This window comes from Archocentrus centrarchus, chromosome 3 (assembly GCF_007364275.1).
Source record: "Archocentrus centrarchus isolate MPI-CPG fArcCen1 chromosome 3, fArcCen1, whole genome shotgun sequence".
Classification (NCBI taxonomy): domain Eukaryota; kingdom Metazoa; phylum Chordata; class Actinopteri; order Cichliformes; family Cichlidae; genus Archocentrus; species Archocentrus centrarchus.
In genome coordinates, this window is record NC_044348.1 from 13204449 (window position 1) to 13216579 (window position 12131).

Sequence of the window (12131 nt, forward strand, 5' to 3'; positions counted from 1 at the left end):
GCGACCTTCACTTTTCAAAAAGTATTTTGATAGGAGCTGCGGTCTTGGATTTAGGAGCAGTTTTTTGACAGGTGCAGCAAGGCAAATTTAACCAGGAGTAACAGTTGGTCAGTTATTTTCAGTTGGTGAATTATAATTATTGTAATGATAGATCATTCTGGTTGGCTAATTGCAATTCAGACTGTTTTTCATTGGTGGATTTCTCTTTATCAGGCAGGTGGTTCAAATCTAGACAGCTGGTGTCAGTTGATGAGGGTCAGGCTTTGGCACTGGAACCTTACACACACACACACACACACAAGACTTTCTTGTATTCCTATCAAACCCTACTGGAAACTTCTGCTTCATATTTAAAACTGTGAGTTTTATCTCTCAGGGAGGAGGTGAGCAAGATTATTTTACAAGGAGTTGCTGAAGGTGCCTGGAACAAGTGAGTTTAAGTCATGTCAGCCAATTTACTGGAAACCTTATTATAGATGATGGACATCATTTTTAACCCTCACATTGCTTTTCTCTTCATGGACACAACTCCCAACTGAATTTTTTTTTTTCTGATGTGAACAATCCAATCCATCTTATATCAGGCACTTTTGGCTGATCTCTTTTTCCTAAGGGGAAATAAATCCACATCTGTTTGATTTGGCCAGATGCCCTTCTTGATACAACCCACCCATTTATCCAGGCTTGGGGCCAGCACTGGGAGTACTCTAGCTTCTGTTTCCCTTGAGGCTGGGTTTGCCTTTTTCAAGAGATGGCACAGAGCCACTAAACAGGCCAGTCCATCTATTACAGGGGTGGGCAAACTCTTTCTGATCCAACACACCTGAATCACATATAGAAGACATTAGCAGGAATCTGGAGAACTTGACTGCATACTGAGCAGGTAATTCAGCCATTTGATTCAGGTGTGTTGGATCAGGGACACATCTAAAACCTGCAGGACACCGGCCCTCGAGGCCTGGAGTTGCCCACCCCTGATCTATTAAAACATGACTGCAGTGAACTTGACCAACCTTTCACACACAGCTCTTGAAATTATACCAGAAAGTGCAGAGAACTTGGGAATGTGTGCATATTTATTCCTCACCTTCTCAACCTGTCTCATGACACGGAGCAGGTTATTTCCAAGAGCAGCTTTAACGTCCTCATCAGTCCATCCTCTCCTGAGTAGTTCAGCTACCAAACTGGGAAATTTGGACACATCCTCCAAATCTTCTGGTACTCTGAGAGAACAACATGCAAGATGGACAATTTTACTTTCTGGCAGTTACAATTAACTGCATGTCAGGTTTGCTTGTATACAAAGTCTTATTCAAACATTAGAAAGCACCTAAATTAAAGGATAAACCAGTGCAGACAACTTAGCAAAGAACCGATTTTAAATTGTATCTTTAGGGACCTTGTTACTGGCAGCAAGTTATATAAATACATCATTTGTTCCCATTTCTTTAGTTGAATCTATGAAAAACGCCAAAGATAACAGTTCATCAGACATAAAATAGTGTTTTTGCATCAAGGAAGTGATAGTACTCTTTCTTTTGAGGCTCATGACAAAAACCTCACTTGGTCTGCTTATTTTCGTAACATTAATCATCTCCGTCCTTCTCTTACACCTGCCAGTACTGCAACTCTTGTCCACACCCTTGTCACTTCTCGATTGGATTACTGCAATTCACTTCTCGCTGGTCTACCACTCAAACTTCTCTGTAAGTTACAGATGGTTCAAAACTCTGCTGCACGTATCATTATCTGAACCTCCTCTACTCAACACATTACTCCCATCCTTCAGGACCTACATTGGCTTCCAATAGACTACCGTATCAAATACAAGATTCTTCTTCTCACCTTCAAATCTCTTCATAACCTTGCTCCCCCTACATTGCTGCTCTAAACCATTACTATACTCCCTCACGCTCACTTCGTTCTTCTTCGTCACTGCTCCTAAATATAACATTTGGTCCGTTTAGCAACTATGGGGTCTAGAGCCTTTTGTCATACAGCACCCCATCTCTGGAACGCTCTACCGCAAATTTTAAAGGTCATAAAAGGCTTATCTCTTTTTAAATCTCGTCTAAAAACCCATCTGTTCAAACAAGCTTTTGGCCTGTGACTGGGTGGGTTCTAGGATTTAATCTTGGTCTTAACTACTGTTTTGCTTTTCTTCAATTTTTATTGTGTAATTGTGCTTTCTCTTTTGCTGTTTTCATCTTTGATTGTTTTTTACCAGTAAGGCGACCTTGAGTGTCCTGAAAGGCGCCTATAAATAAAATGTATTATTATTATTATTATTATTATTATTCCCAAAGAGCTGTTAGCCGAAAATCTGGCACATCTCAGCATCATGTGCAGTCTGTCCTTAAAAACACTAATGAAACTGGACAAGTTTCATCAATGGAGGACAGAAGAACATGCAGCAGGCTATATTCAGCAGATGAACAGTATTTGTATGTCCTTAAGAGATAGGAAAAAAAATCCAGCAAAGACCTGACGCAGGACCTGAGAGATGTATCTGGCAAATCACGCAAAAACTGACTTTAAAATCAGTGTCAACAGGTCTCAGAATGATGAATCCAAATGTGAAATTTTTGGCTCAAATCATTGTCAATATGTACAGAGGAGGACAGGAGAGAGAACACTGAGCATCTCCAGCCATCTGTAAACCACAGTGGAAGCTCCGTCATGGTTGGCTGATCTTGAGATGTTGTCAAAATGGGTGAAATTATGAATACAGAAAAGTAGCTTCCGAGTTTGATCCACCAGTACCATCTGGAAAATGTTTGATTGGCTTCATTTTGACATCATCATCATGACAATAATCCCAAACACATTGCCAATGCAGTAAAACACATATCTGGATAGAAAAAACACACTATCGTCATGGATTGGCCTCCCCAGAGCCCATTATGAACATTATTGAAGCAGCGTGGGTTAATCTTGACAGAGAACAGAACAAAAGGCAGCAACATCTAAAGAAGAGCTTTGACTGTCCTTCAAGAAGCCTGGAGAGCTATTCCTGAAGACTACTTAAAGAAATGACAAGAACGCTGCCTCAGAGAGTTCAGGCTGTGGTGAAGAATAAAGTTGGTCACACCAAATATTGACTTTCAAACTCGTTAGAACTCTGTTTTTGCCTTAAATACTGTATATTTATGTCTAATTGCACATGTTTCAATAAGTCACTGTGCCTATTTCACATTTTCCAAGCCAAATATAAAGAAATGAGGGGTGGCTCAAGATTTTTGCACTGAACTGTATATCTTTCTTGTTTACATGTTCACTACATTTCTCCTATAATGTTACACATCCTACAGTGTGTTTTAAGCCTCTCTCTCAGATATCAATTGTTTTTATTTTTCTCTTTTAGATAAAATTAGAGAAAAAAAAAAACAAAAAACCAAAAGTAACCATAAAAGTTTGGAGGTAAAAGCATCCATAATTAGAGATGTTTCTGAGTTTATTTGGGAACCAACCCATTAACTCCATCATAATCTCCACCAAAGCCGATGATGCTCGCCCCGGCCACTTTCTTTATATGGTCAAAATGATCTATAATGAAAGCAAAAAATTTGAGAATAAAGTGAACGGACAGAAGTTAACATCTGGAAAGAATGGTAAACGTTAATATTTCACAGGCTTTACAACAACTGTCATAGTTAAAACACTAATTTACCTGTGACATCTGATAACTTAGCTGTCTTGCTGCAGCTCACATATTCACTGTAGAAGTTGACCATCACAATTCCCTGAGTTTCTTTCTGGAGAGACAGACTGATGTTATATGACTCTGGTCCACATGAGGTCACAGACGTCTGCTGTGTTTTCTTGTCATAACTTTGCTGCTTTATCTCTTTAATATTTTACAGTGCTGTACAATTTCTTTCTTGTTTTTCTCTTGCTTTATTGACCGTAACAGGAAGGTTATGATTACGCATCAGCTATCTGGATGGATTTACGACCGCTTGCAGCTCATCTGTGTCATAAAGAGCTTTTAGTAGTGCATTATCTAAGCGGCAAAGGCGATATTAACTGGCTGCATATTTTACTGCAGTCAGCCATTCTACTGATGCATTTCACTCCCCCACCCACACACACACACCCAGATCACTTTACAATATCTGTGGCGCACTTAGGCACAGTTTTGTGTTGTTTTTGTCTCACTTCACACTTTCCCAGAATGGTTAGATATTATTCTTTTTGTACTCCATGCAGCTGATGTTAATGTTTCAGGGAAAAGGCTGTGGATACTAACCTTTCAAAGTACAATATAGTGTTATAACTTAAACTTGGTATGTGACTTCTGACCCCTGACAAAAAAGTAATGGAGAAAAGTTTCACCAAACATTTACTCTCAAAGCTTTCAGATGGTTTCAACAATTTGAGGCATGAACAGCAAAGGTGATCCAATAATTAAACACACACAGAACAAACAAAAAAGAGTTGTTTTGCATCAGCATCTTCCAGATGTTTTCTTCCTTTTCCTCAGTCAGGAGCCACAGATTAAACTATCAACCACTGCATGAATATTGAATAAATGGCTTTACCATAGCTCTCTACAGCTGGGAAATGCAGCATAGACAATAATAACAATCTAAAAGTACCACACAAAGGGGACATGTTCCTCCATAAAAAGCATTTCTGAGATTTCAAACCAATTTTGCCAATAATACAGTACATACGCATGTTTACTAAAATGAGATGTATGTGCTGCATTTTACATTTTACCCTGGTCAGGTTTTTCTTATAAAAAAGATTTTGTGGTTTAAAAAAAAAGGGGGGGGGGGGGGGGGTGAAATAAAACAATAACCATGTGAACTATTCATAAACTACAATTCAGCATGCAGCTCCACAGCCTTTAGGTTGGCCTGCTGTTTCTTTAAATCACCAACTCACCACTCGCATGAGGACGTCATCTGGGACGTTCCTCTTGTTTGGACAGACGGCGTATGCGGAAGAGTGGCTGAAGACGACCGGCGCTTTAGACGTGTCCAGCACCTGGTTCATCACCTCCAAAGTCACATGAGCCAGGTCGATGAGCATCCCCAGACGGTTCATTTCCACAATTAGTTGCTGTTGTGAGAACGATTATTTCTATATTTGTAATAGTTTTGTATTTTAAGTTAGTTAACTATTTTATTTCTTTCATTTGCTTTAAGTTCAGTTCAGTTTCAGTCAGTTTCCAGAGTGAGCTTGTTCGTTTTAGTGTGAAAATGTTTATTTTTAGTTTAATTTATTCATTTCACTGTTTGTTTTAGTCTTTTTAATTATCATTGTATGGAGGACATTTAGGAAAACCTGAACACTTATTACAATAAAAAACAGAACTTTCTGAAAGTAGTTAACTCACAGTAGATATCCAAAGTCTCAATAAAGCTGTCCATGAAAGCCTCATCAGGCAAATTAACAAATACTAAAGCTAAGAACATTTCATCAACATTTTTATTTTAGTTTCGTTTTCCAAGTTCACATAATTATTTTAATTAGTTTTCTCTTTTTTTTTTCAAAATTCAATTTTTTAAATTTTAGTTAACTAAAATGCTTTTTTCACATCTAGTTTTACTTTAGTTTTAGTTAACTGTAATAACTTTGGCGATAAATATTAATAGTTTATTGCACCTTAAAATGTAAGCCCCCTATTCAGCCTTTATTTCTTCACTTGCAACTTTCAATATTTTACCCAATCCATTAATAATAATTTGCTGTGTTTTCACTTTGACATTAAAGAGCTCTTTTCTGTTTCTAATCACTAAATTCACATTAAATCTAATAAAGACTCGGAGCTCTGGCACTGTGCATTAGTCAGTCAAGGCTAGCCGCCTCATATCACTGGGACATAGATCAGTGATATGTTTATGTAATCATACTTATTGCATATTCAGTTATTAGCCTGCTGTTACAGGTCATTGCAGCAGAGGCTTTTACACCGATCCTACCAGTAAAACCTTTTGCAATAAATTTTAAATTCTCAGAAGATGTTGTAAAACTATAAAACATAATATCTGAAAACTTTTTATAGTCAATATATCTTTTAGGATGCACACATTACAAAAACAATTACAACCTGTTGTTACAAAAGGCCATTTAAACAGTACAGAGATTCTCAAAAAGTAATGATTGATCATTTCTGCACTAAGATCAGCTTCAAAGAACACACTAGACATAAACCTGCACACTGTAAAATATTCCTACTGGTGCTATATAAATAAAATTGAACTGAATTGAATTGAATCCCTGTTTGTACCACTGACCTTGCCAAATGGAGAGAGGCCATGATGTTCAGATGGCACTGAACCAGTGTCCACAAGCCAGTTATCTGCCCTGACAAAAATAATAAAAATAAAATGTTTCCATAAAGTTACCATAAAAAATACAAAATTTAGACAAAGAACAATCCAAAGAGTAATTTAAAGCCTGTGAGTTATATTTAAGATTTTAATAACATTTCACTCACAGCAGACCAAAGAGAAACAGGCAGGCAACAAAGATGTACAGACACACTTTAGGAGGTTTCAAATAGATATTTTTCTCCATAATTTCAGACTTAGTGGAGATTAGAGTCATACCCAGATAAGTCCAAAACCAGCCACTGAGTACATGTTTTTCCCACAAAAACATTGGTAAAACAATTTAGTAATATATATTAACACTGATATTCACATGGTTTCTTAAATGTAACCAGTTGCAGGTTGCACCTGGTTTGCTCACTGTTGAGGGAAAGCATCAGATCCCACCCTCCAATGGATCTGATACTGCGGCCTGCAGAGCTCAACGGGCCTGCAGGAATTCCCCGTGCTCTCCACAGTTCTAATGTTGCACCACACATTCACCTGCAACAGCTGAACCTTACTGAGGGCTCATTGCATGAATAGAAAAGGTGAAGCTTTCATTCATCTTAATAGTGTGAAAATGATCCAGAGGAAGTTACTGTTCATGCAAGACATCAACTTACTGCATGGATTTTTTTTTTTCTCTTCTCGTGAATTATTATTGAAAACATCAGTCAGTGACACGGCACCCAAGCCCTTATTTAATCTTTTATGTTGTTAAGTTGCTCTGTGGGCTCACATACATGTTTATATTTGTTTAGGGAAGTGGTGCAACGTGACTGAGCATCATTACTCAGCTATTGCACAAAAATATTTTACATAACTAAAACTACTGGCTCCTATTTTACTTTACAAAGTATGCACTGGCTGCTTTTTCCTACTTAATTTTAGTCCAGAGGAATGTTTTATTTCTGATCTGTTCTATCTACCATCAGACATGGTCTCAGTGGAAGGGTTGCTGTCAAGAAGCCATTCTTAAGGAAGGGAAACAGGGGAAAAGGCTGAGGTATGCCAGATTACACAAGAACTAGTCTTATAATCAGTGGCAACAGGTCTGATGGAGTGATGAATCCAAATTTAAAATTTTTTGACTCATTGTCAGTAGGAATGGAGAAGATCGAGAGAGAGGTAAAACAGTGAGTGTATACACCCATGTGAAAAACATGGTGGAGGCTCTGCATTTCAGCCAGTGGTGTTGGAAATCTTGTCAAAATTGAGAAAATTATGAATACAGAAAAGTACTGTCAGATTTTGATCCACCATGTAATACTGTCTACCATTTGGAAAGCATCTGATTGGGAACAGCATCATTTGTCAGCATGACAATGATCCCAAACACACTGGCAAATGCACTGTCATACCTGGACAGTGCGGCATCATCTTGACAAAGAACAGAACAAAAGGCAGCCAACATCCAAACAAGAGCTTTGAATGTCCTTCAAGAAGCCCAGAGAACTATTCATGAAGACTACAAAGCTGCCTGTGAGAGTTCAGGGTGAACTGAAGAATAAAGGTGATCATACCAAATATTGACTTTGACTTATAAACTATATTTACCTTCATGTTTGCACATGTTTCAATAAGTCACTGCACCACTTTCCCACTTTCTTAGCAAAATATTAAAAAATTGGCGGCTGGCTCAGGACGTTTGCACTATATTGTAGTTGATGAAGTTAATGATTTATTAATATTGAGGTCATGTTTGTTGCGCCGGCTCATACCAAGGTGTGTTGCAGGAATGTGTAAGTGTGAGGTAGCGGACCCCCAGCTGGTACATCATGCGTAGGGTCCCCAGACTGCTGTCGATGGAGTGACCCCCCTCGACCCCAATCAGACTGGCGGTCTTATTCATTTTAAAGGCCTCCATGATGTCTGTGCAGAGATAACAGTTAATGTGCGATACAGTCAGGACAAAGGCAGGTATGAACTGTAGAGCTCAATGTCTCACCTTCGCTGCTAGTGGCAAACATGAAGCTGTCTGGGTATTTCTGACACATCCTGTGAATCACATCAATCTGCTCCAGTGTTTGTCTGACAGCATCTTTATACTGAGTAGCACAGGGTACATAAGCTGACCAGAACTGAGGACCAGAACAAAGTTTAATGTATGAATAAATGGCACCACTGTGTAACCATTTAAAGCTTCAGATTTTATGTATGATTGTTTATATGGTATGGAGTGTTAGGCATCCCATAAAGACTGCTTAAAAAAAAACAGATAAAATGGTCACACACAGACAGTCTTGAATCTATGTACATATGATACCATGTACCATATATGTGTGCTATCATAGATATGTATGCAATTACCTGGCTCACCATTTCATGATACCAGTTATCAATAAAAACTATTTAAACCCAGTGAAGTATGATTTTTATTTTTTTGCAAAAAAGAACAAAAGAAAAAAATCACGTAAGTTAGTATGAGATCAGTGACTGTTGGTAGAGTACAAACTGAGTTGGTGAGCAGCAAAATGAGTAAATATACTTAATGGAGTTGTACAGTATAGTGTCACTGACAAAAACACCTGTGTGTCTCTGAAAGGTCGATCAGAAAGCAGAATGTATGCAAAAAGTTAGTATGAGTATTCTTTGGGGTGGGGTGGGGGTATTATTCTTGGATTTAGCTTCTCAGTTTCTGGGCTTTCATGTGTGTGTGAGTGTGCATGTGTGTGTGTGTGTGTGCGTGTGTGCGCGCACGTGCGCGTGTGTGTGTACATGTGTGTGTGCGTGCGTGCGTGTGTGTGCGTGTAAGTGTGTGTTCTGCATTTTGGTCCTAACTTCTGCAAATCAGCCAAACATTTTTGGTGTACAGTACCTGTGGTCACTCTTTCTTGGCAACTCAGTACAACTCTATACAATTGCAATGCTCTGTGTTCACAAAAATAAATAAATAAAGCAAGAATGCTGGTAGTTGCTGGATTATTTCATTCAAATATCAGATGTTTTGACAGATGTGATTTGTTTTGTTCTCCAGTTTTTATCGCAAGAAGAAATGGCTTCTGTGCTAATCCTATAAAGTGAACATGTAACATGACTGCTATAATCACGCGTGTACAGAAAGGCATGACTGGGTGAGGACTGGAGCATTTGAGGTCTGCCTCACGAGCACTGGTGAGCCAGCCTGGCTTTGTCATATAAGCAGTTTGAGTCAGTTGTTTTGTTCATTTGTGAAATGTCTTTTTTGAGGAGGTGGTGAAGGTGAGCTGTGGGAGTCAGTGCCGTGACACTGAAAAGATGTTTTTCTTTAATGCTGCAGTAATTTGTGTAATTGTGTGTACCTCTGCGCCCAGTCGTCCAGCCTTGATCTTGGGGATGTTAGTGTGAGTTGTTGCCAGTGTGTTAAGATCCACTTTGTTGAGCTGATTGTTGAATTGGTTTCGAAGCTGCCAAGGCAGGTCATTGTGACTGAAAAAACAAGCAAAGAGCTTCAAAGGCAAATTTTTTCCCCTCGAATCAAACTTTAGGAAAGATATGTACTTAGATCAGCACTATGATCTGTAAGTGGACTTTCATTACAGATGTTTACATACTGAGCACACACACACGTAAACACTCAAAATATATTTTCACTTACCCATCAATGAGAGGCGTCTCAGACATTAACTGCAGAGCTCTGGCCATGTAATCCTCAGTATCCACAGCCAAGGTGAAAGAACCGATCCACAGCGCCAAGCATGAAGCCAAAATAACCCTGTTCAGCATTTCTGAAACTTTAAACACTGCTAAATGGACTGCTTTTCTTTTTCTGTTTCTCTGCTCGTTCCCCGATGGCCAAATCAAAAACTTTATTGGCTGAGCCTCTCTTTGACCTTGGAATAATTTCAATTCTTGTAAAAGGTTGCAGGAGCAGATTTCTTACTTAAATGTCCTTCGGTCTTTTTGTCTTTTGGCATCTATACAGACGTAGGTTCCAGTTTTCTGTTTCCAATTATTTATATGGAGCCCATTTGCAGCAACAGCTGCCCTAAAGTGCTTTATTTTGCAGGGTGCTCATTGCACCTCCTCTGTGTTGAGTAAGTTTACAGTGCCAGCTGTGGTAAGTGCAGCACAGTAGTTTAGTAAATCTATAACAAGCCCTTGACTGTACTTCTGAAGTTCACAATGTCCTGTAGTTTTCTTCTCCCAAATTCAGGCAAAACTGACATTAATATATTTTCCCTTAAATATCTTAGAAACATGGTGTCGAAGCAAATATTTAATCTGGATAGCATTACCTTGGCATCCAGCAACACTGTGAGGAATTTGGAAGGCCTTCAGTGCGCACATTAAACAAATATGCAGGACTGCTTTCTCTCAATTGTGCAATATTGTTAAAATTATAAACATCTCCTCTCACAAAATGAGTTCATGTATTTATTACTTCTAGGCTTGTCGACTGTAATTCATTATTCCAAAAGCTCTGAAAAGCTTTCAGTTAATCTAAAATGCTGCAGCGAGAGCACTGGAGGGGACTAGAAAGCAAGAGCATATTTCTCTCTTCACTTGCTCCCTGTTAAACCCAGAGCTGAATTTAAAATCCTTCTCCCCACATAGGCCCCATCATGTCTTAAAGACCTCATATTGCGACATTATCCTAACAGAGCACCAGCTCTCAGGCTGCAAGCTAACTTGTGGTTCCTTTAAAAGTAGAATGGGAAGCAGAGCCTTCAGCTCTTCTGTGGAACATCCTCTTTATTTTTAAGATTAGGCTGAAAACTTTTCTTTTTGATAAAGCTTATAGTTAGGGCTGGATGAGCCTGACTAGTTAAACTTTCATGTGTTTTACAGGGAAACCACTGTCCCACCCTCACACCAACAAACAGCACTGAAGACTTTCAAATTCTCCATAATCAGGCCCAGATTTGAGCCTTGTTACCTTTTGTAAAAAAAAGAAAAAATGCAGACCACATTGTACTGTATTGTCCAAACTGTGTGAAAATTATGACTTAAAGCAGTCTATGCCTAGTATAATAAGTTAGAGTAAGAGAGTGTGCTATTATTAGTTAACAGTGATTCTACAGTCTTAGTGTAAAAGTGTGTGGTGTCAGTTAGACATCAATTAAAAGTTAGAGTATCACTATGCAGTCTCATTTTCATTTTCTGTAGGAAACATAATGTAAGGCACTGCACTATTTCACAGTTCTACAAATTCCATCAGACTTTTATAAGTGACTTTCATTATAAGACCATAATAAATATCAATGACTACAGCATTAGTTGACTCAGAGTGAATATAACCGAGGGGTGTGTCAAGATTTTTCCTCAGTAGTGTCATTTTGCCCACGGAGGATTTTGTTCTTAACTGATTCGTATGGAAACATTTGCAGCCGTTATCCCATAAATGAACCCTTTCATGCATAGTGGTCGCTAAAGTGGACAGCTATTCAAAAGCCGTTCTCTTGTATATGTGTGTGTTTTGTTGTTATACATATCAGCCAATTCAGTGGATGCTTGTTCATCACCCCATACTCTGGCACCTATTGGCCAGTCATGGGAAGTTGTTTTTGTTGTTTTTATTTGTTATTTGAATCTAATTAACAGGACTGTGTCAATGCCGGCAGTAGTGACAGTGGATCTGAGGATGCAATATCATTTTCTGTTAATTGTTTGTTAAATACATATTTCTCTGGTTCAAAAGTCAAAAGCATGGTGTCCAGCTGAGTGGAAATGAAAGCCCATGAAAAATTGGTTCATAAATAAAATTTCAATAGCATGGGAGGTTGATAATTCATGCATGAAAAGGTTAAGTTTGGTCTCAGACAGAAATTCAATGACACTCTCAAACGGAAAAATGTTAATCTTCTAGGACTGGGCTCAGTGCATGTC

General features: G+C 38.5%; 1 protein-coding gene across 1 annotated transcript in view; it reads right to left on the minus strand.

Moving 5' to 3' along the window:
- dpep1 (dipeptidase 1) overlaps positions 1 to 10031 on the minus strand; it is a 13704-nt gene extending 3673 nt beyond the window's left edge. The window contains exons 1-9 of the mRNA XM_030726479.1: positions 9901 to 10031; positions 9605 to 9731; positions 8272 to 8404; positions 8045 to 8195; positions 6246 to 6315; positions 4891 to 5067; positions 3671 to 3755; positions 3471 to 3546; positions 1088 to 1223 (exon numbers count right to left, since the gene is read on the minus strand). Of these exons, the coding sequence (XP_030582339.1) occupies positions 1088 to 1223; positions 3471 to 3546; positions 3671 to 3755; positions 4891 to 5067; positions 6246 to 6315; positions 8045 to 8195; positions 8272 to 8404; positions 9605 to 9731; positions 9901 to 10028 (1083 nt within the window). The 5' untranslated portion in view covers positions 10029 to 10031. The remainder of the gene's footprint in view (positions 1 to 1087; positions 1224 to 3470; positions 3547 to 3670; positions 3756 to 4890; positions 5068 to 6245; positions 6316 to 8044; positions 8196 to 8271; positions 8405 to 9604; positions 9732 to 9900) is intronic.
- Between the last annotated feature and the right edge of the window lie 2100 nt (positions 10032 to 12131).